Consider the following 22,862-nt stretch of genomic DNA (forward strand, 5'->3'; position numbering starts at 1 on the left):
TAAGTCTTATTTTGGCAAATAATATATCCTCTGAGAAAATACGGGTGGGTGGGCGGGGCTCAGTACTCTTGGAGATTACCTATCTGTTTAATAAAAATCCGGGACGGCAGACAGACACACGGACAGACAGACAGACGGAAACGGGAAACAACTTTTTTCGTACTGTAGGGGTCATGAAACGTCGATAAAATAATTGAAATTAAAAATTAAAGGAATTAAAAGAAACAATAAATTCAAAAATCGAAACAACATAAAATTCAAAATCTGAAATATGAAATTGAAAAAAAGAAAAATTGAAAAACCGATTAAATAAAGTTTGAAAAATTGGAAAGTAAATTATTTAAAAATTGAAAAATCGTAATAAAATCAAGAAACAAAAAAATCGAAAAATTGAAAAACTTGAGTGAAAAACTAAAAAATCGGAAACTGCGAAATCGAAAAAACGAAAAATTTAAATATTCAAAAAATTGCCAATAAAACAGCGAATGAAATTCAAATGCCGAGTTTGTTCTCAATACCAAACGAAAAAATAAACTAACAATTTTTTGTAAGTAATTTGCGAAAGACTAACAGTCAGATGAAAAAAGGGGAAAAATAACAATAGAACCAAAGTCCTGCAAGATGGTAGAAAATTGGGAAGGAATCTACTTTAATCAATAGTTAAGAACTGAAGTAATTGGTACAATATTAAATTAATTAATAAGAGTGAACTCTAACCTTTCTTTAGTCAATTTTGGCGCAGTTATCAGGATAATGAATTCCCAGACTTAAATATTTTCCGTTCATGTTTTAAATGTATCTACTGAACAGTTTTTTTTTTTATAAAAATTGCTTAGATAAACGTTGCTCGTAATCACACTCTGTCTCTATCCGTCGAAGCAAAGAAAGAAGATTTGCGAAAGACTAACAGTCAGATGAAAAAAGGAGAAAAATAAGAATAGAACCAAAGTCGTGCAAGATGGTAGAAAATTGGGAAGGAATCTACTTTAATCAATAGTTAAGAACTGAAGTAATTGGTACAATATTAAATTAATTAATAAGAGTGAACTCTAACCTTCCTTTAGTCAATTTTGGCGCAGTTATTAGGATAATGAATTCCCAGACTTAAATATTTTCCGTTCGTGTTTTAAATGTATCTACTGAACATTTTTTTGTTTTAAATTGCTTAGATAAACGTTGCTCGTAATCTCATTCTATCTCTATCCCTCGAAGCAAAGAAAGAAGTTTGAACTCTCGCAACTGTGAGAAAATAGAAAACTAATCAAGTAGATTACCAAAAACTGATTAACAAACCATGTTAGTAGGACAGCAGACAAAATCGAACGGATCGACTTTGACATATTTTGCGTGTCGGTAAATTAACCCCATCAAATGTCACCAGGACCCATCTAATCCCCCAGTTATATTTACTCCTTATCTCATTAATTTCGATAACGAAACCAGCAATTATCCCATCTAAAACAGTCCGAGTACTCCAAACAATTAATACGCAAAATTACGGCCCGCGTTGTCATTGTCTATATTTACCTTAATTATTCATCCTTTAACCTTCATGTGGACAGTAAAATCGACACGGAAGGTATGTAAATGGAAGCGAGAGTTTTTAATCCAATTTCGGTTAAAGCTCGACACTCCAGGGATGGGATAAATGTATCAATCGACTAATTGGCTTGAGCTCGTCGGAAACACCCAAGACATTAACTCCGCACTGAATAATACATGTTGAAGTCGATTTCAAAATCTTTGCGTAAATCTTTGGCACGAGACTAACGCAAGCGCCGCAGATTCTCATTCAAAAGATCAACCATGTGCTGTGCAACTATTGTGTTCCTGTCAGCTCCACCAAGTCTACGCGAAAAATAAAAATTGACGTTTTTGGAGAAAAAGCGCTTTTTTGGATGCACAGTGCTCCCTGCGATGCGGTAAGTCAATTTTTTAATTGTCGCTCACAATTTTTAACCTTCTAATAATAATCAACGTTTTGTGTGCGAGGTGCTATTTTCGGCCACAATTTGATTATTTTTTGACTTTATATTTACCTTTTGTGTGAAGCTAGCGCAGATTTGACGATTCCCAGACGAATTTTCTGAATTTCTGAGTGCGCATTATGTTGTAACTTTGTTTATTGTTTTCGTACTTTTTTAACATTTTATCTATAAAATTGTCGCCTACACGATTCGCCCGAACTATAAAAACTACGACAATACGGTGTTTTCGCATTAACGAGGGCTTTTGATGTTGTGCCAGTTTTAAGGATCATTTGTTTAATTCGGGATGATTCAGACTACATTAATTTTGTTCGTGTTTTCCGTAAAGAAGTTGGGAGTTCACGATGCTAAGTATTTATTATTTCGTAATTAGTAAATTTTTTTGTTGTGCAATTGAAATTGAGTGTTTGTTTGTAATAGTATGGTGAGTCTGCAAAATGGGAAATGTTGTCTAATTTTTTTATTTTATAACCACGAAATTCAGGAAATTTAATTTTTGGCTTGCTGTTTTTAACTTTCTTCTTGGAAAAAAAGTGCTTCCCGATGATTGTGCTGTGTTTTTGCTATTTATATGAAGGGGGGACTAGTTTAGTTCGCATAAGAGGTTTATCTGTGAAATGGGAAAGCTCGTGAGTGACTTGGTTGGTGATTGCAACCATTTTTTGAAGGTAATAAGGGATTTTTGATTTTATTATTAATAACAGATTCCTAATTAATAATTAAAAAACAGAAGGGCGTTGCGAATTGTATGTCGAGACGATAGTCGTGGTACAGAACAAACCAACACGTGGTGTAAATTTGATTTGTTGTTTGTAAATTCACAGTTCATGTTAGGATTTTAATCGTTACTGGTTCCAACACAACTTAACAGTCCTGAGATTGTTCAGATAAAGCACGTGCTAGGAGATTTATGAGATTAACTTAGTCAAGATTCATCGTTTGTTTATCAAGTTAAAAGTAAGGTTTCTGGATGTTTATACTTAAGTGTTACATTATAACATTTCTTAATTCTTCACACAAAATTGCTAATAGTTCATTTAGGGCAGTTAAATTAACTTAAAGTTGTCCCACTCTGGGAAAAGGGACCGTGGAAAGAGCGATAGAATTCCTAATTTCGTGAAGTTGACGAACGGAGGAATTAAAATTTTTCCCCTTAGGCAGTTATGGTCGAGTTTTATTAAAATTTTGTATTCTTGTTGACTGCCATTATTTTTAATTTACCGCCACAAGTCAGTAATAACTTGTGTATTTGGATCTAGTCCTTTAATTCAGATTTTTTTGTTTTTATTTAATTTGTGACATTCAATACAAAAAAGTGGTTAAAATTGGTTTAATCGACCGAAAACTGGTGTCAAATTGTAGATAATCTTCCGCTAGTTTCGATTCTGAAATCGCCGTCTCGATATCTGGTCCAATAACGACGAAAAGAGGATTCAAAATTTCCAAAAATTTTCCAAAAAAGTGGTTAGAATTGGTTCAATCGACCGAAAACTGGTGTCAAATTGTAGATAATCTTCCGCCAGTTACGATTCTGAAATCGCTGTCACGATATCTGGTCCAATAAGATCGTAAAGTGGATTCAAAATTTCCAAACATTTTCCAAAAAAGTGGTTAAAATTGGTTCAATCTACCTAAAATTGGTGTTAAATTGAAGATAATTTTCCGCTAGTCACGATTCTGAAATCGCCGTCACGATATCCGGTCCAATAAAGACGAAAAGTATATTCAAAATTTCCAAAAATTTTACAAAAAAGTGGTTGAAATTGGTTCAATCGACCGAAAATTGGTGTCAAATTGAATCCGCTAGTTACGATTCTGAAATCGCCGTCACGATATATGGTCCAATAAGGTCGGAAAGTGGATTCAAAATTTCCAAAAAATTTCCAAAAAAGTGGTTAAAATTGGTTCAATCGACCGAAAATTAGTGTCAAATTGAAGATAATCTTCGACTAGTTACGATTCTGAAATCGCCGCCACGATATCTAGTCCCATAAACACGCAAAGTGAATTCAAAATTACCAAAAGTTTTCCAAAAAAGTGGTTGAAATTGGTTTAATCGACCAAAAGTTGGTGTCAAATTGAAGATAATCTTCTGCTAGTTACGATTCTGGATCCGCCGTCACGATATCCGGTCCAATAAGGTCGTAAAGTGGATTCATAATTTCCAAAAATTTTCCAAAAAAGTGGTTAAAATTGGTTCAATCGACCGAAAATTGGTGTCAAATGAAAGATAATCTTTTGTTAGTTACGATTCTGAAATCGCCGTCACGATATCTGGTCTCATAAAGACGTAAAGTGAATTTAAAATTTCCAAAAATTTTCCAAAAAAGTGGTTAAAATCGGTTCAATACACCGAAAATTGGTGTCAAATTGAAGATAATTTTCCGCTCATTACGATTCTTAAATCGCCGCCACAATATCTAGTCCAATAACGACGAAAAGTGGATTCAAAATTTCCAAAAATTTTCCAAAAAAGTGGTTAAAATTGGTTCAATCCACCGAAAATTGGCGTCAAACTGAAGATAATCTTCCGCTAGTTACGATTCTGAAATCGCCGCCGTGATATCTAGTCCAATAACGACGAAAAGTGGATTCAAAATTTCCAAAAATTTTCCAAAAAAGTGGTTAAAATTGGTTCAAACGACCGAAAATTGGTGTCAAATTAAAGATAATCTTCCACTCATTACGATTCTGAAATCGCCGCCACGATATCTGGTCCAATAAGGACGTAAAGTGGATTCAAAATTTCCAAAATTTTTCCAAAAAAGTGGTTAAAATCGGTTCAATACACCGAAAATTGGTGGCAAATTGAAGATAAACTTCCGCTCATTACGATTCTTAAATCGCCGCCACGATATCTACTCCAATAACGACGAAAAGTGGATTCAAAATTTCCAAAATTTTTCCAAAAAAGTGGTTAAAATTGGTTCTATCGACCGAAATTTGGTGTGAAATTGAAGATAATCTACCTCTAGTTACGATTCTGAAATCGCCATCACGATATCTGGTCCAATAAGATCGTAAAGTGGATTCAAAATTTCCAAAAATTTTCCAAAAAAGTGGTTAAAATTGGTTCAATCGACCGAAAATTGGTGTCAAATCGAAGATAATCTACTGCTAGTTGCGATTCTGAAATCGCCGTCACGATATCCAGTCCAATAAAGACGAAAAGTATATTCAAAATTTCCAAAAATTTTCCAAAAAAGTGGTTAAAATTGGATCAATCGACGGAAAATTGGTGTCAAATTTGAAGATAATCTTGCGCTAATTACGATTCTGAAATCGACGTCACGATACCTGGTCCAATAAGGTCGGAAAGTGGATTCAAAATTACCAAAAATTTTCCAAAAAAGTGCTCAAAATTGGTTTAATGGACCGAAAATTGGTGTCAAATTGTAGATCATTTTCCGCTAGTTACGATTCTGAAATCCCCGTCACGATATCTGGTCCAATAATCGTAAAGTGGTTTCAAAATTTCCAAAAATTTTCCAAAAAAGTGGTTAAAATTGGTTATATCGACCGAAAGTTGGTGTCAAATTGAAGATAATCTACCTCTAGTTACGATTCTGAAATCGCCATCACGATATCTGGTCCAATAAGATCGTAAAGTGGATTCAAAATTTCCAAAAATTTTCCAAAAGAGTGGTTAAAATTGGTTCAATCGACCGAAAATTGGTGTCAAATTAAAGATAATCTTGCGCTAGATACGATTCTGAAATCACCGGCACGATATCTGGTCCAATAAGGACGTAAAGTGGATTCAAAATTTCCAAAAATTTTCCAAAAAAGTGGTTAAAATTGGATCAATCGACGGAAAATGGGTGTCAAATTGAAGATAATCTTCCGCTAGTTGCGATTCTGAAATCGCCGCCACGATATCGAGTCCAATAACGACGAAAAGTGGATTCATAATTTCCAAAAATTTTCCAAAAAAGTGGTTAAAATTGGTTCAATCGACCGAAAATTGGTGTCAAATGAAAGATAATCTTTTGTTAGTTACGATTCTGAAATCGCCGCCACGACATCGAGTCCAATAACGACACAAAGTGAATTCAAAATTTCAAAAAAATTTCCAAAAAAGTGGTTGAAATTGGTTCAATCGACCAAAAGTTGGTGTCAAATTGAAGATAATCTTCCGCTAGTTACGATTCTGGATCCGCCGTCACGATATCTGGTCCAATAAGGTCGTAAAGTGGATTCATAATTTCCAAAAATTTTCCAAAAAAGTGGTTAAAATTGGTTCAATCGACCGAAAATTGGTGTCAAATTGTAGATAATCTCCCGCTAGTTACGATTCTAAAATCGCCGCCACGATATCTCGTCTAATAAACACGCAAAGTGGATTCAAAATTTCCAAAAATTTCCCAAAAAAGTGGATAAAATTGGTTCGATCGACCGAAAATTGGTGTCAAATTGAAGATAATCTGCAGCTAGTTACGATTCTGAAATCGCCGCCACGATATCTAATCCAATAACGACGAAAAGTGGATTCAAAATTTCCAAAAATTTTCCAAAAAAGTAGTTAAAATTGGTTCAATCGACCGAAAATTGGTGTCAAATTTTAGATAATCTTCCGCTAGTTACGATTCTGAAATCGCCGTCACGATAACAGGTCCGATAAGCACGCGAAGTGAATTCAAAATTTCCAAAAATGTTCCAAAAAAGTGGTTAAATTTGGCTCAATTGACCGCAAATTGGCGTCAAATTGAAAATAATGTTGCGCTAATTACGATTCTAAAATCGCCGTGACGATATTTGTTCCAATAAGGTCGTAAAGTGGATTCAAAATTTCCAAAAATTTTCCAAAAAAGTGGTTTAAAATGGTTCAATTGACCGAAAATTGGTGTCAAATTGAAGATAATCTTCCGTTAGTTATGATTCTGAAGTCGCCGTCACGATATCTGGTCTAATAAGGACGTAAAGTGGATTCAAAGTTTCCAAAAATTTTCCAAAATAGTGGTTAAAATTGGTTCAATCGACCGAAAATTGGTGTCAAATTGTAGATAATCTCCCGGTAATTACGATTCTGGAATCGCCGTCACGATATCTAGTCCAATAAGCACGCAAAGTGAATTCAAAATTTCCAAAAATTTTCCAAAATAGTGGTTAAAATTGGTTTAATCGACCGAAAATTGGTGTCAAATTGTAGATAATTTTCCGCTAGTTACGATTCTGAAATCACCGGGTGTCTGGAAAAGGCGGATTAACTTTTCAATACGTTGTTACGGAGTTTTCGGGAGTCTAATAAAAAAAAATTCTTTATGATCTAGATTACAAAAAAAAAACAGTAGTCATTAATCGTTGTTCATTATTATTAGAAAACAAGCTGTTAACAAACCAACAAAAAAAAATCCATTAAAGCATAATCTACCAAACACTAGAGAAGATGTTCAAAATTCCTGCCTTGTGTATATAAGGCCTTGCATTATTTCCAAATTTCGATCATTTTTTGTTAAATATCCATCATTACTTGCTAAGATAAAACTGACTTTGGCAAATCATATACCTTCTAAGAAAATAGAGGGTGGGTGGGCGGGGCTAGTATTTGCTAAGATAAGACTGATTTTGGCAAATCACAAACCTTCTAAGAAAATAGCGGGTGGGTGGGCGGGGCTAGTACCTGCTGAAATAAGGCTAGTTTTGGCGTTTCAAAAATTGTCAAAATTTTCAAAACCCTACGTTTAAAATGTTCACAGTTAATTTTAGGCTCCCTGATGTTTTTTTTTTTATTTTCGGACAAAATTTAAAAAATCTGGTCTTTTGATGCTGGATGAACTTGAAAAAATATTTTGAGCTTCTAGTGTTTCATTTTTTATGAATTTGCAAAAGTCTTTAATGCCGCAGTGTTTTTTTTTAATTCGGGAGATTTTTCTTAACCCTTGAATTGTTAAAAATTGGAGAAAATTGGAGTAACGTGGCAACGTCGCATCGGAACTTTAAAAGTAAAATTTGTAAAGTATATAGTGTTCTATTAAAAAACAATTCATTCCTTCAGAACTCAACAATTTATTTTTAAAAACTTGATAATTGTTTCGGAGTTTTTTTTTTTTTTTGATCTGAGACCTCTATACTCTTTGAGTATGTTTCGAATGTCGAAAATTTCCCGAACCACCCACCTCAACTCCCCAGACTCTCCCAAGCACCATCACCCAGTCCCAAACCCCACCGAACGCACCTAATCGTGGTAAAACACCCAACAACACCCATCGCGCATGTTGCCGCACATTAATTTCCACTTCGCCGTGTACTTCCCCACTTTCGAAAGCTCCAGTAAAGCTTAGGCAATGCATGTAGCATGCCGGCGTTCGTGAACTTGACACAAACAAATTAGGTCCCAATTAAAAGCCACATAGAATCGTGTAAGTCCGAACTAATCCCCCCAACTCCGGAAACTTTTCCCATTACTGTCACGAAATCCGTGCGCTTCCGGATGCACCGCAATTGAATTCCGCGTTCATTGTTGCAGGAAGTGAGGACGATCGGGAAGGTTCTGGCCGGGATGGTGGTGTCCAGAGACAGCTCGTTAATCCGGCCCTGCATCAAAGAGGTAATTTTCGTTGTAAGTGTCGCCCCGTTACTCCGTAGAGTAGTTCGTATTTTTAGGAATCGGATTTTTGGCAGCGGCGCTGTTTTGGATGCAGTTTTTATTAGTTGTTACGTACGTGTGGAAATGGGTGATTTGGTCGCTTTTCCGGTGTGTGCTTTTGTTTTTTAATTAGGTAATTTTCATTTTTGCGCTGGTATTAATTACGTGCAAAAGGGCGGATTTATTTATTGCGAGTATGAATTGTGGACGTGATAAAGCTGGTAATAACACGAGGAACATTAATAATGTGGCATGGCTACAATAAATTGGAGTATTTTTAGTGGCCGATTGTTTTAAATAAGCTGGCGCGGAATCGGAAAGCACACGATGTCGGATAGTGACAATTATTATTATTGCAGGAGATAATAGATATATTGCAAATGTATGGTAAATATTGCTTGATTTAATAAAGTTTTTGTTTAATCCAGATGATTCACGTTCTCGTTGATAAAAAACATTCACTCTGTTTAGTTGCAGTTGTTTGAATATTTGTTTTAACGATGTGTTCTGATGATTTCTGTTTACAGTTTTATTAGACGTATGTACAATTATTTAAAAAATAGCTTTGAGTGTCATATTTTTAAAAAGAAAGATATATTTAAACGTTTCTCAATGATCAGCATTATTTTTTATTTTGGTAAAAATAATCTAAAAATGTGTCATTGTTTGTAGACTGTTAAATTCGGGTATCGTTTCAACATTTTCTCGATTTTGCTCTAGATATGTGTCTTTCATTAATCAATATTTCTGTAACGTTATGTGATAAAAGCTATATTTAATGACAATTTGAAAGTAAAAAGTGTTTTAAATGCCCATTAAAATATATTGCAGCGTTTTAAAGTAAGTTTTTATATACTAACTCATTATTTTTCACTGTACAGATTCTGTTTATAGGACTTAATTTAATTTATATTTTGTATACGCAGTCCTAAAACGTAACCGTTTATTTTTAAAATCCTGACGCGTTGTGTTATTGTGTTGGTTAAATTCAATTTTATTATAGCGTTTACAAAAAAATTCGAAGAATAGATACTTTATAAACACTCGGTATATTAAAGCTCAAGTTAATTGATTAAATTAACACTAACCCAACGAAATTTTTTAAGTTTTTTAAATCATTCTGGATATTTTACTTTTTTTTTTGTTAAATATTTTCTGTACCTAAAGTTGACATTCTAAAATTTTTCACATTAAACACATTCTCATATCATAAGAAATAGAACAAAAAATAAACAGGATACAGTGATAAAATACCGGGTGTTCTATTTTAAAAAGCTGCAGTATCGATATTTGAAAACTGTACCGTTCAGTTTTTCAATTTTCCAGATTTTCGTTTGTTTAAATTTTCCATTTTACGATTTTTAATTTTTTTTTTTTTTAATTTCCATTTTTCGATTCCTCAACATTTCGACACTTCTATTGTGAATTTTTTCGTTTCTGTATTTTTCCAGTTTTTTGATACTTTAATTTTAGATTTTTCGGTTTATCGATTCCTCGAATTTTCGACTTTTCGATTTCTCGATCCCTTGATGTTTCGACTTCTCGACGTTTCAATTTTTCGACTTTTCCAGTTCTCAAGTTTTCGGTCTTTCGATGTTCGAATTTTTTTTATTTCGACCTGACCTGACTTGACCCGATTAGCTAAATTTTCGATTTTTCAATATTCGAATTTTTAATTTATTTTCTTTTTGATTTTTCGACTTTCAGTTTTTCAATTCTTTGATTTTTAATTTTTTTTGCGTTTCGAATTTTTGATGTTCGAATTTTCAATTTTTTTACTTTTCGATTTTCAGTGTTTCCGTCCTTTGTTTAAGTCGAAAAATTGAAAAATCGAAAAATCTAAAGATCGAAACATCGAAATCTTGATAATTTGAGAAATGATAAAACTGAAATTTTGAAAAATTTAAAAACCAAAAAATTGAAACATCGAAAAACCGAAAAATCAAAATACGAGAAATCGAAGAAAAGTGAACAATCATAATAAATGGAAAATCCCAAAATTGAAAAAGAAAAACTGCGACACCGAAAAATTGCAAAATCGAGAAATTGGAAAGTCGAGAAAGAATCGAAAATATGAAAATGGAAAAATCAAGAAATAGCGAAATTGAAAAGCCGAGAGGCTGAAACATCGAAAAATTGAGCAATGGAGAAATGAGAGAATCAAAAGATCTAATAGTCAAATGGTCGGGAAGTCGAAAATGGAAAAATCGAGAAGTCGGAAAAGTCAGAAATGGAAAAGTCGAAAAATCACAAAATCAAAAATTCAGTTGATCAAAAAATCGAAAATTTAGAAACACCAAAATCGAAAAATTGAAGAATAGAAAAATGAAAAACCACAAAACTGGGACATCGAAAAACTGAGATAGGGGAAAAGTAAAAAATCGAGAAATAGAAAAGTCGAGAAATAATCGAAAACATGAAAAATTGAGCAATCGACAAATGAGTAATTCAAAATATTGCTAGAAAAATTAAAAAAAATGGAATAACATCAGAAATTCAAAAATAAAATATGGTTATAGAGCATAGAAAGCCTATTAATAACCGATTTTTCGATTTTACAATTTTTTGATGTTTCGATGTTTCAATTTCTCGTTTTTTCAGTTATGATTCTTCAATTTTTCGATTAATCAATTCGTTTTTTTTGAATTACAGATCTTTCGACTTCTCGATTTCTCGTATTTTGATTATTCAGTTTTTCAATTTTTCAGATTTTCGTTTTTTTAAATGTCCCATTTATTGATTTTTTAATTTTTCCATTTTACGATTTTTTAATTTTTTTTAAATTTCCAGTTTTCGATTTTTCAAGTTTTCGATTTCTCAACTTTTCGGCACTTCTATTTTGGATTTTTTTTTCGTTTCTGTATTTTTTCAGTTTTTTGGTATTTTAATTTTAGATTTTTTGGTCTATCGACTCCTCGAATTTTCGATTTCTCGATTTCTTGATATCTCGATTTCTCGACGTTTTAATTTTTCGATTATTCCAGTTATCAAGTTTTAGATTTTTCAATATTCGAATTTTTAATTTTTTGACTCAGTTTTTCAATTCTTTGGTTTTTCAATTTTTTTTTATGGATTTTCGATGTTCGAATTTTCAATTTTTTTACTTTTCGATTTCCAGTTTTTTCGTTCTTTAGTTTTTAAGTCTAAAAATTGAAAAATCGAGAAATCTAAAAATCGAAAAATGATAAAACTGAGAAATTGAAAAATTTAAAAACCAAAAAATTGAAACATTGAAAAACCGAAAATCGGAAATCGAAAAATCTAAAATTTAAGAAACCAAAAAACTGAAACATCAAAAACCGAAAAATCAGAAAACGAGATATCGAAAAATTGAATAAATTAACATAACACGAGATTGAAGAATCATAATACATAATTGAAAAATCTCAAAATTCGATCTCCAAAAATTGATCACTCGATAAATCGAAAAATTGAAAAATACCAAAACTGAAAAAGAAAAAGTGAGATATCGAAAGATTGTAAAATCGAGAAATCGAAAAGTCGCGGAGAATCGAAAATATGTAATTAGAAATACAGAAAAATTGAGCAATCGAAAATGAGAAATCCAAAATATCGAAAAATCAAAACATCTAATAGTCGAAAAGTCAAGAAGTCGAAAAATCGGGGAATCGAAAAGTCGAAAAATAAAAAAATCGAAAAATCGGTTGATAGAAAATTAGAAAATTTGGAAAAACCAAACACTGCAATATTAAACAATCGGAAAATTTAAAAATCAAAAAATTGAAGGATCGAAAAATTTGAAAAATCGAGTAATCTAAAATTTAAGAAACCAAAATATCGAAAAATGATAAAATTGAAAAATTGAAAAATTTTAAAACCAAAAAATTGAAACAGAAAACTCGAAAAATCAGGAAATCGAGAAATCGAAAAATCAAAAATTTAAGAAACCAAAAAATTGAAACATCAAAAACCGAAAAATTAGAAAACGAGAAATCGAAAAATTGAAGAAATGAACATAACAAAAGATTGAAGAATCTCAAAATTCGATCTCCAAAAATGGAATTTTTTAATTCATCGAGTGAATTAAAAAATTGAAAAATCCCAAAATTGAAAAAGAAAACTGAGATATAGAAAAATTGCAAAATCGAGAAATCGAAAAGTTGAGGAAGAATCGAAAATATGAAAATGGAAAAATAGAGAAATCGCGAAATTGAAAAACCGAACGATGAAACATCGAAAAATTGAGCAATGGAGAGAAAAATGGAAGATTTAAAATATCTAAAAATCGAAAAATCTAATAGTCAAAAGTCGAGAAGTCAAAAAATTGAAAAATCGAAATGTCTAGAAGTCGGAAAAGTCAAATACGAAATTTTAAAATCGAAGAAAAATTGAAGAATAGAAAATTGAAAAATCTCAAAACTGGGACATCGAAAAACTGAGATAAGGGAAAATTAAAAATCGAGAAACAATCGAAAATATGAAAATTGAAACACGGAAAAATTGAGCAATCGAGAAATGAGAAATTCAAAACATCGAAAAATCGAAAAGTCGATAAGTCGGAAAAGTCGATAAGTCGGAAAAATCAGAAAAGGAAAAGTCAAAAAATCGCAAAATCGAAAAATCGAAAATTTAGAAACACCAAAATCTGGAATATTAAAAAAATCGAAAAATTGAAGATTCGAAAATTAAAGAATCCTAAAACTCGAATATCGAAACATTGTAAAATCGAAGAAAAACTGAAAGATAGAAAACTGAAAAATCTCAAAACTGGGACATCGAAGAACTGAGATAGAGAAAAATTAAAAAATCGAGAAAATCGAAAAGTCGAAAAATCAAAAAAAACCCGAAAAATCGGTTGATAGAAAATTAGAAAATTTAGAAAAACCAAACACTGGAATATTAAACAATCGGAAAATTTAAAAATCGAGAAATTGAAGAATCGAAAAATTGAAAAATCGAGAAACCTAAAAATCGAAACATCGAAAATTGTGGAATCGAGGAACGAGAAGATCAAAATATCGAAAAATTGGAAAAGTCGAGAAGTCGGAAAAGTCAGAAATGGAAAAGTCGAAAAATCACAAAATCGAAAAATCAATTGATCAAAAAATCGAAAATTTAGAAACAGCAAAAACTGGAATTTTAGAAAATCGCAAAATTTAATAATGGAAAAATTGAAAAATCCCAAAACCCAAACACCGAAAATGTGATCAATCGATAAATCAAAAAATTGGTCGAAACTTGTACGTTTTGAGCAAAAAGTTATCATGCTTACAATAACTTCAAAACGTCTGCAAGATTTCAAAGTAATTTTTTTTGGATTCTTGATTTAATCAATAAAATAAATTGATTCAGTCATTAATTTTTTTTGACACACCCTGTATATATAAGTAAATCTAAAAAATATTAATGAAGTGATAAATCACAAGTATATAAAAACAACTATTAATGAAATTAAAAGTATTGGAAATATATTTTGTTATTTTATGTTTTCTGCAATAATACGTACATTTTTGTGTTGTAGCACTGGGTAATTTTTACATATACCTCGTTTATTTTCATTCGTGACATTTTGTTCCTTAAGAACTAATCTACGTGGTTAATTAACAGATTATCATAATAGATTTTTGTGAACCCTTGTTTGCTAAAAAATTCTACAATGAGGCCAATCAAAGTATCTACAAATATATAGGGTTTTCCTAAAAAAAATAGGTATTATGTTCCGTTCAAAATCAGAAGTCTATGTATGGTTGAAAGTAATTTTAATAGATGCTACTCAAAGAACTATATAACTGTAGTCTTTAACTTTTTTCTTTTCTGATGATAGTAACTCACCCTGTATATATATAATTCAAAAAATGAAGTCATAAAAATACTGAAAACGTCATAAAGATTAAAAAACTTGACTTAATTTTATTGTATAATTAGAATTGAATAGAATTGTAATGAATAAATGCATTTGATAGAGTTAATTTATTATACGAAAAAGTAAGGTTAAGTTGCACAATTTGGCGTTGTTTTCTGTTATCCATTAAATTTTGCGCCAACTTAACTGATTAAGTTTTTTTCCCATAAAAAAATGTTTTCACATATTGAATTCATTTCTATTATTATTTCTATCTCAAAGTTCGCTGTGGCATGAATAAAAATTTTTATAATTCTCAAACTGTACAGACTTCACATATGTAAGTGGCGCCATCAAAGTTTCTTCTGAAAATAAGAACGACGTTTGTTAGACCCAATCTCCGAATCGGGCTAAAAGTTGAGCTCTCTCACATACAAACTAATTCGATTTTAGATCGCTCGGAAACTTAAAAAATAAGTTAACAGAAACGCGGAACTTCCTTTCACGAAAATTCTCTTGACGTGATGGAAATAAAATAAATACGACTTACTTCTTCGAGATGTTATAATTCCATCCTTCATCGATTGGCTCATCTAAGCCTGATTTAATTTTCTCCAAGAAAAATTTTAGGTTTTGGGTAGAAAACGCGATGTAGTGAAGCTTTCAACTGGCAGTAATTTGTTCATAATTGAATTTTTATTTCATTCACACAGTCATCATTAAAACTACATTAAAATCAAATCAAACGGCAACCAATTAAACAAAAATATCTGCTTATTTTCGCGTGTTCTTACATATATAAATCCACGAATCCACGGTAAATATTTGGGCAATTCATTCCCCCAGAATTTTTATTTTATTGTCAGTATATAATCGAATCTGAATAAACCTTAGCGTCACAATAGCACCAGTCAAGACTTGATGAATGGAACGTCGCCAAAATTCCCTGAAAAAACCACCTCCAGAGAACCAATTTGAATTTTAATTAATCCCAGCCAGTTAATAAAACTCGCTTTTACCAAACAAAAAATTTCATTCACGCGCACTTGACACCCAACACAAGGAGGGTGTATCGAGCAGAATAATTCACTAATCGCATGAAAGAGGTCAATGTTAAACACAATTACTTGATGTAATCGAATCAGAAAATGGCAAGGATAAATTCGTGAATCGTGTATTTTAGGCAGCGATAATTATAAATTAGCCGGCCACTATCCGAACGTTTAAAATAACGCCAATCTGCATAATCTCGCGCATTATTATAATATCCCTCCAATTTCGAAGTTTTCCGTCCTTGGAGTGAACTATTTCGGGGTCCGGAAGGGCACGCTCTTGTCCTTTGCTAATGATAAGCTTGCTGGAAATTTACGACAGTGCGCAAGGTTAGAATTCCTGCGGAAAGCTCAGGAATTTTGTTTTGTTCTAAACGAGTCTAAAAAAACTCTGTTTGCTCGATGTCTCTATTAGTAAAGTGCATGTCGTATTGATATTACCTTCTGGGTGTGTGCGTGAGGACATCAATTTGTAATGAATATTCAGCACTTCGCTTTATTGCTGCAAACAAAAACACTCAGGAAGGAAATTCGGCATGTCAAACAATTGGGAAGGAAGTGGCCTTATGACGTTTAGGCGTAATGAGGCATTGCTTTATTTATTATTCATGGAGGTCAGGTGGCGGTTTAAAATGCACCTGGACTTGTCTTGTGGTTGTATTTTTAGTTGGAGACAAGAGAATGACAGACAAATTGCTTAATTTGAATGCAAATGGGTTTGGAATGGAGGACGAGCATTAAGTCTGCTTGATTTAAAATTTTTAATTTTATTTTTTGTAATAATAAATTTGTATCGTGGTCTATTTGTGATTCAAAGGTCTATTTTTAACTGACTACTAGAGCTTAAAAATATGTCCTTATTTATGTTAAAACAGTAGGATACTAAATATTTTTCTGGATGGTCTGCGATCAGCTAACTACGTTTTTACGATGCCAAACTTCTTTCAATGTCACATCTAATTGCAGCATATTTAAATTTTTAAATAACATCTGATTCGTTGTAGAAAACTGGCAAATTTACAAAAAAAAAATGTATCTGAAGTTTCCACAGATAAGTGTGTCATTAGTTACAAGTGTCTCCTTTTTCACTTAAAAGAGTTTGAAATAATGGTGGGATACCATTGATGTTTTATTTTTAAAAGAATTTGAAAGAATGAAGTTCCCTGATTTTTTTTTTCGTAAGAATTTAAAAGAATCTTGGGGTCCACTAATGTTTTTTTTTTAAAGCATTTTAAAGAATCTCAGCGGCTCTAGCGTTTTGTTTTTGAAAGAATTTTAAAGAATCTGAGAATTTTTGTGGTTTATTTGCATGAGAATTTGAAAGAAAGGCCTGTGGTGTTTCATTTGTAAAGAAATTTTAAAGAATCTCCGAAGTCCCATCTGATTTTTTTAAAGAGTCTCAGGAGCATCTGGTGTATTAAACCTTGTAAGAAATTTAAAGCATCTGGCAGCCTTGGTATTTTATTTTCAGAAGAATTTCGAGGAACCTGAGTGGCACCTAATGTTTAATTTTATAAAGATTTTTTAAGAACCTTGGGATATCTGGTGTTCACTTTTTTTAAACAATTTTAAAGCATCTGGAGACAACTGCTGGTTTTTGAAAGAATTTGGTAGAATCTTAGGGGTACCACGTTTTTTTTTTAAAGCTTTGAAAGAATCTCGGGAACACAAGTGTTCTTTTTTCAAAGAATTTTGAAGAATTTCAGGGCCACAAGGTACCTCTTTAAAAAGATTTTTAAGAATCTCTGCAGAATCCGGTGTTTTATTCTTCAAAGATTTATAAAGAGTCTCAAGGGCTTCTGGTGTTTTATTTTTGGATGAATTGTAATGAATCCGGGGACCCCAAGTGTTTTATTTTTAAAGAATTTGAAAGAATCTTAGGAGTACCATATGTGTTTTTTCTATCTTTAAAGAATTTCAGGGACATCCAGTGTTTTATTTTTGTAAGAAGTTTAAAACATCTGGGAGCCTTGGTATTTTATTTTTGACAGAATTTTAAAGAATCTCAATGTTCCGTTTTTGAAAGAATTTTACAGAAACTAAGGGATACCATATGTCTTTTTTAATTTTGAAAAAATCTTGAAGGTATTTGGTGTTTTATTTTTTAAAGAATTTTAAAGTAACTCGGGGGTAACCTGTGTTTTTTTAATGATTAAATATTCTCTGGAGCATCCGGTGTTTCGTTTTTGGAAGAAATTGAAAGGACACCTTGGGGATTTATTTTTTAAAGAATTAAAAAAAAATCAGAGGCAATAGATTTTGAAAGAATTTGGTAGAATCTTAGGGGTACCACGTATTTTTTAAAGCTTTGAAACAATCTCGGGAAGATAAGTGTTCTTTTTTGAAAGAATTTTAAAATGTCGGAAAAATTTGGAAGAATCTGAAATGGCAACTAATGTTTCGTTTTTGAAAGATTTTTAAAGATCTGAAGGGCTTCTGGTGTTTTATTTTTGGATGAATTGTAAGAATCTGTGGCTCCAAGTGTTTTATCTTTGAAAGAATTTGAAAGAATCTTAAGGGCACCATATGTATTTATTCCAGAACTTTAGGGACATCCGGTGTTTCATTTTTGTAAGAAGTTTAAAGCATCTGGGGGCCTTGGTATTTTAAAAAATTTCAGAGGCAATTTGAAAGAATTTGGTAGAATCTTTGGGGTACAACGTATTTTTTAAAAGCTTTGAAAGAATCTCTGCAACACAAGTGTTCTTTTTTGAAAGAATTTTAAAATGTCCGAAAAATTTGAAAGAATCTCAGAGACAATTAATGTTTCGTTTTTGAAAGATTTTTAAAGAATCTTATTTTATTTTTGGATAAATTGTAAAGAATCTGGGGGCCCGAAGTGTTTTATTTTTTAAAGAATTTGAAAGAATCTTAGGAGTACCATATGTATTTCTTCTATCTTTAAATAATTTCAGGGACATCCAGTGTTTTATTTTTGTAAGAAGTTTAAAACATCTGGGGGCCTTGGTGTTTTATTTTTGACAAAATTTTGAAAAATCTTCGACGTTTCGTCTTTGAACGAATTTTAAAGGAACTCGAGAGCAACCAGTGTTTTTTAATCTGCAAAGAATCTCAGGAACATCCGGTGTTTAATTTTTGTAAGAAATTTAAAGGACACCTTGGTGTTTTTTTTTTGAGACAATTTTAAAAAATTTCAGAGGCAATTTGAAAGAATTTGGTAGAATCTTTGGGGTACAACGTATTTTTTAAAAGCTCTGAAAAAATCTCGGCAACACAAGTGTTCTTTTTTGAAAGAATTTTTAAATGTTCGAAAAATTTGGAAGAATCTCAGAGGCAATTAATGTTTCGTTTTTGAAAGATTTTTAAAGAATCTTATTTTATTTTTGGATAAATTGTAAAGAATCTGGGGGCCCGAAGTGTTTTATTTTTGAAAAAATTTGAAAGAATCTTAGGGGCACTTAATGTGTTTTTTCTATCTTTAAAGAATTTCAGGGACATCCAGTGTTTTATTTTTGTAAGAAGTTTAAAGCATCTGGGGGCCTTGGTTATTTTATTTTTGACAGGATTTTTAAAGAATCTCAACGTTCCGTTTTTGAAAGAATTTTACAGAAACCTAGGAATACCATGTTTTTTTTTAGATTTTGAAAGAATCTTCGAAAGCATTCAGTGTTTTCTTTTTGACAAAATTTTAAAGTGTCTGGGGGCTTTGGTGTTTTATTTTAGAGAGAATTTTAAAGAATTTCTAGAGCATCCGATGTTTTATTTTTGAAAGAATTTTAAATATCGCAGTGTTTTTGTTTTAAGATTTGTAAGGAATCTGAAGGGCCTCTGGTGTTTTGCTTTTGGAAGAATTGTAAAGAATTTGGGGTCCGTAGTGTTTTATTTTTGAAAGAATTTAATGGAATCTTAGAAAAACAATGTTTTTTTTCAAATCTTGAGAGAATCTCGGAAGCACACGACGTTTTGTTTTTGACAGAATTTTAAAATGTCAGAAAAATTTGGAAAAAATGTTTCGTTTTTGAAAGAATTTTAAAGAATGTCAGGAGCATTAGGTACCTTTTTAAAAAGATTTTAAAAGAATCTCTGTAGAATCCGGTGTTTTATTCTTGAAAGATTTATAAAGAGTCTGAAGGGCCTCTGGTATTTTATTTTTGGATGAATTGTAAAGAATCTGGGAACCCCAAGTGTTTTATTTTTTGAAGAATTTGAAAGAATCTTAGGGGTACCATATGTGTTTTTTCTATCTTTAAAGAATTTCAGGGACATCCGGTGTTTTATTTTTGTGAGGAGTTTAAACCATCTGAGGGCCTTGGCATTTTATTTTTGACAACATTTTAAAGAATCTCAGCATTCCCTTTTTGAAAGAATTTTATAGAAATCTAGGGATACCATATGTTTTTTTTTTTTAATTTTGAAAAAATCTTGGAGGTATTTGGTGTTTTATTTTTGAACGAATTTTAAAGGAACTCTGGAGCAACCAACCTGTGTTTTTTTAATCTGTTTTATTTTTGAAAGAATTTTAAACATCGCAGTGTAGTTATGTGTTTATTTTTCAAGATTTGTAAAGAATCTGAAGGACCTCTGGTGTTTTGTTTTTGGAAGAATTGTAAAGAATTGTCCTTAGTGTTTTATTTTTGAAAGAATTTAATGGAATCTTAGAAACACAATGTTTTTTTTTCAAGTTTTGAGAGAATCTCGGGAGTACCCGGTGTTTTGTTTTTGACAGAATTTTGAAGTGTTTAAACCTTTTTGAAGGACTTGATGTTTTGTTTTTGAAAGAGTTTTAAACAATCACAAGGGTGCTATGTGTTTTATTTAAAAAAGATTTATATAGAATCTGAAGGGCCGCTGGTGTTTTATTTTGGAAGAATTTTAAAGAATCTGGGGTCCTTATTGTTTTATTTTTAAAGAATTTTATGGAATCATAGGGAGATAATGTTTTTTTTTTAAGTTTTGAAAGTATCTCGGGAGCACCCGATGTTTTGTTTTTGACAGAATTTTAAAGTGTTTGGAAGCTTTGGTGTTTTATTTTTGAAAGAAGTTTAAACCTTTTCGAATGACTTGATGTTTTGTTTTTGAAAGAGTTTTAAACAATCACAGGGGTGCTACTTGTTTTATTTAAAAAAGATTTATAAAGAATGTGAAGGGCCCCTAGTGTTTTATTTTGGAAGAATTTTAAAGAATCTAGGGGCCCCTAGTGTTTTAATTTGGTGAAGACGGTGTTTTGTTTTTGAAAGAATTTTAAAGCGTCTCAGCCCACTGTATAAGTTTTTGTCTATTTTTAAAGACTCTCCAGAGTACATTCTGTATTGTCCTGCTAAGAAATTAAGAAATTTAAAGTATCTGGGTGCCTTGGTGTTTTATTTTCGGAAGAACTTGAAAGAATCTGAACGGCACTTGGCGTTTAATTTTATAAACATTTTTTAAGAATCTTATAATATCTGGTGTTCTCTTTTTGAAGTAATTTTAAAGCATCTGGAGATCGGTTTTGCTTGTCTTTTTTGGAAAATTTTGAAAGAAGCTTGGGGGTCTGGGTGTTTTATTTTTGAAACAATTTTAAAAATACTCAGGGGGGCCCAATCTTCTGTCTTTTCAAAGAATGTTAAAATGTCTCCAGGGCACCATGTATTTTTTATTATTTTTTAAAGAATTTCAATGGGAACCAGTGCGTATCTTGAGACCTTCATGTTTTATTTTCGAAAGAATTTTAAAGGAACTCTGGGGCATCCTGTTTTTTTTTTTAATGTTTAAAGAATCTCAGGAGCATGCGGCGTTTCGTTTTTGTAAGAAATTTAAAGGAGAGCTTGGCGTTTTATTTTTGAGAAAATTGTCAAAAATTGCGGAGGCAATAGATAGTTTTTGAAAAAATTTGGTAGAATCTTTGGGGTGCCACGATTTTTTAAAGCTTTGAAAGAAGAAGACACAAGTGTTCTTTTTTGGAAGAATTTTATAATGTGGGAAAAATTTTGGCAATTAATGTTTCGTTTTTGAAAGAATTTTAAAGAAACCTGGGAATTCCATGTTTTTTTTTAATTTTGAAAGAATCTTAGGAGCATTCGGTGTTTTCTTTTTCACATAATTTTAAAGTGTGTGGGGGCTTTGGTCTTTTATTTTATAAAGGATTTTAACCAATCTCGAAAGCATCCGGTGTTCTATTTTTGAAAGAATTTTAAACATTGCAGTGGAGCTATGTATTTTTTTTTTTTGAGGATTTGTAAAGAATCTGAAGGGCCTCTGGTGTTTTGTTTTTGGAAGAATTGTAAAGAATCTGGGGTCCTTGGTGTTTTATTTTTTAAAGAATTTTATGGAATCTTAGGAATACAATGTTTTTTTTTCAAGTTTTGAGAAAATCTCGGGAGCACCCGATGTTTTGTTTTTGACAGAATTTTAAAGTGTTTGGGAGCTTTGGTGTTCTATTTTTGAAAGAATTTTAAACATCGCTGTGGAGCTACGTGTTTTTTTTAAGATTTGTAAAGAATCTGGGGGCCTCTAGTGTTTTATTCTGGAAAAATTTTAAAGAATCTGGGGTTCATAGTATTTTAATTTTTAAAGAATTTTATGGAATCTTAGGGAGACAATGTTTTTTTTTCCAAGTTTTGAGAGAATCTCGGGAGCACCCCATGTTTTGTTTTTGACAGAATTTTAAAGTGTTTGGGAGCTTTGGTGTTTTATTTTTTAAAGAAATTTAAAGCTTTTCCAGTGACTTGATGTTTGGTTTTTGAAAGAGTTTTAAACAATCACAGCGGTGCTACGTGTTTTACTTAAAAAAGATTTATAAAGAATTTGAAGGGCCCCTAGTGTTTTAATTTGGAAATAATTTGAAAGAATCTCAGGGGCAGCCGGTGTTTTGTTTTTGAAACAATTTTAAAGCCTCTCAGCACACTATATATGTTTTTATCTATTTTTAAAGAATCTCCGGAGTGCTATCAGATTTTTTTAAAGATTTTTAAAGAATTTCAGGAGCATCTGGTGTATTATCCTTGTAAGAAATTTAAAGTATCTGGGAGTCTTGGTGTTTTATTTTCGGAAGAACTTGGAAGAATCTGAGCGGCACTTGGTGTTTAATTTTATAAAGTTTGTTAAGAATCTTATAATATCTGGTGTTCTTTTTTTGAAGTAATTTTAAAGCATCTAGAGGTCGGTCTTCCTGCTTTTTTGGAAAAATTTGAAAGAAGCTTGGGGGATTTGGGTGCTTTATTTTTGAAACAATTTTAAACATTCTCAAGGGGACCCCATCTTCTGTATTTTCAAAGAATGTTAAAATGTCTCCAGAACACCATGTATTTTTTTATTTTTTTTTAATTTCAATGGGAACCAGTGCTTCGTATATATCTCGAGACCTTGTTTTATTTTCGAAAGAAGTTGAAAAAATCTTAGAGGGATCTGGTATTTTGTTTTTGAAAGAATTTTATATAGAGTCTTAGGGATACCATGCTTTTTTTGTAGATTTTGAAAGAATCTCAGGAGCATTT

At 31.6% G+C, this 22,862-nt stretch overlaps 1 protein-coding gene across 4 annotated transcripts in view; it reads left to right on the plus strand.

The window, feature by feature from the left end:
- The first annotated feature begins 1,842 nt into the window (after positions 1–1,842).
- LOC135127676 (ankyrin repeat domain-containing protein 33B-like) overlaps positions 1,843–22,862 on the plus strand; it is a 118,731-nt gene continuing 97,711 nt past the window's right edge. Inside the window, exons 1-2 of one of the 4 annotated variants that reach the window (XM_064054215.1) lie at positions 1,843–1,922; positions 8,455–8,547. In XM_064054215.1, the coding sequence (XP_063910285.1) occupies positions 1,899–1,922; positions 8,455–8,547 (117 nt within the window). In that variant the 5' untranslated portion in view covers positions 1,843–1,898. Of the gene's footprint in view, positions 1,923–2,596; positions 2,657–8,304; positions 8,348–8,454; positions 8,548–22,862 lie in introns of those variants that run through there. The other 3 variants (XM_064054213.1, XM_064054214.1, XM_064054217.1) reach the window with 3 other exon arrangements.

The sequence above is a fragment of the Zophobas morio genome, unplaced genomic scaffold (assembly GCF_036711695.1).
Source record: "Zophobas morio isolate AGI-343-1 ecotype UQ-CSIRO unplaced genomic scaffold, CSIRO_AGI_Zmor_V1 ptg000012l, whole genome shotgun sequence".
Taxonomy (NCBI): Eukaryota; Metazoa; Arthropoda; class Insecta; order Coleoptera; family Tenebrionidae; genus Zophobas; species Zophobas morio.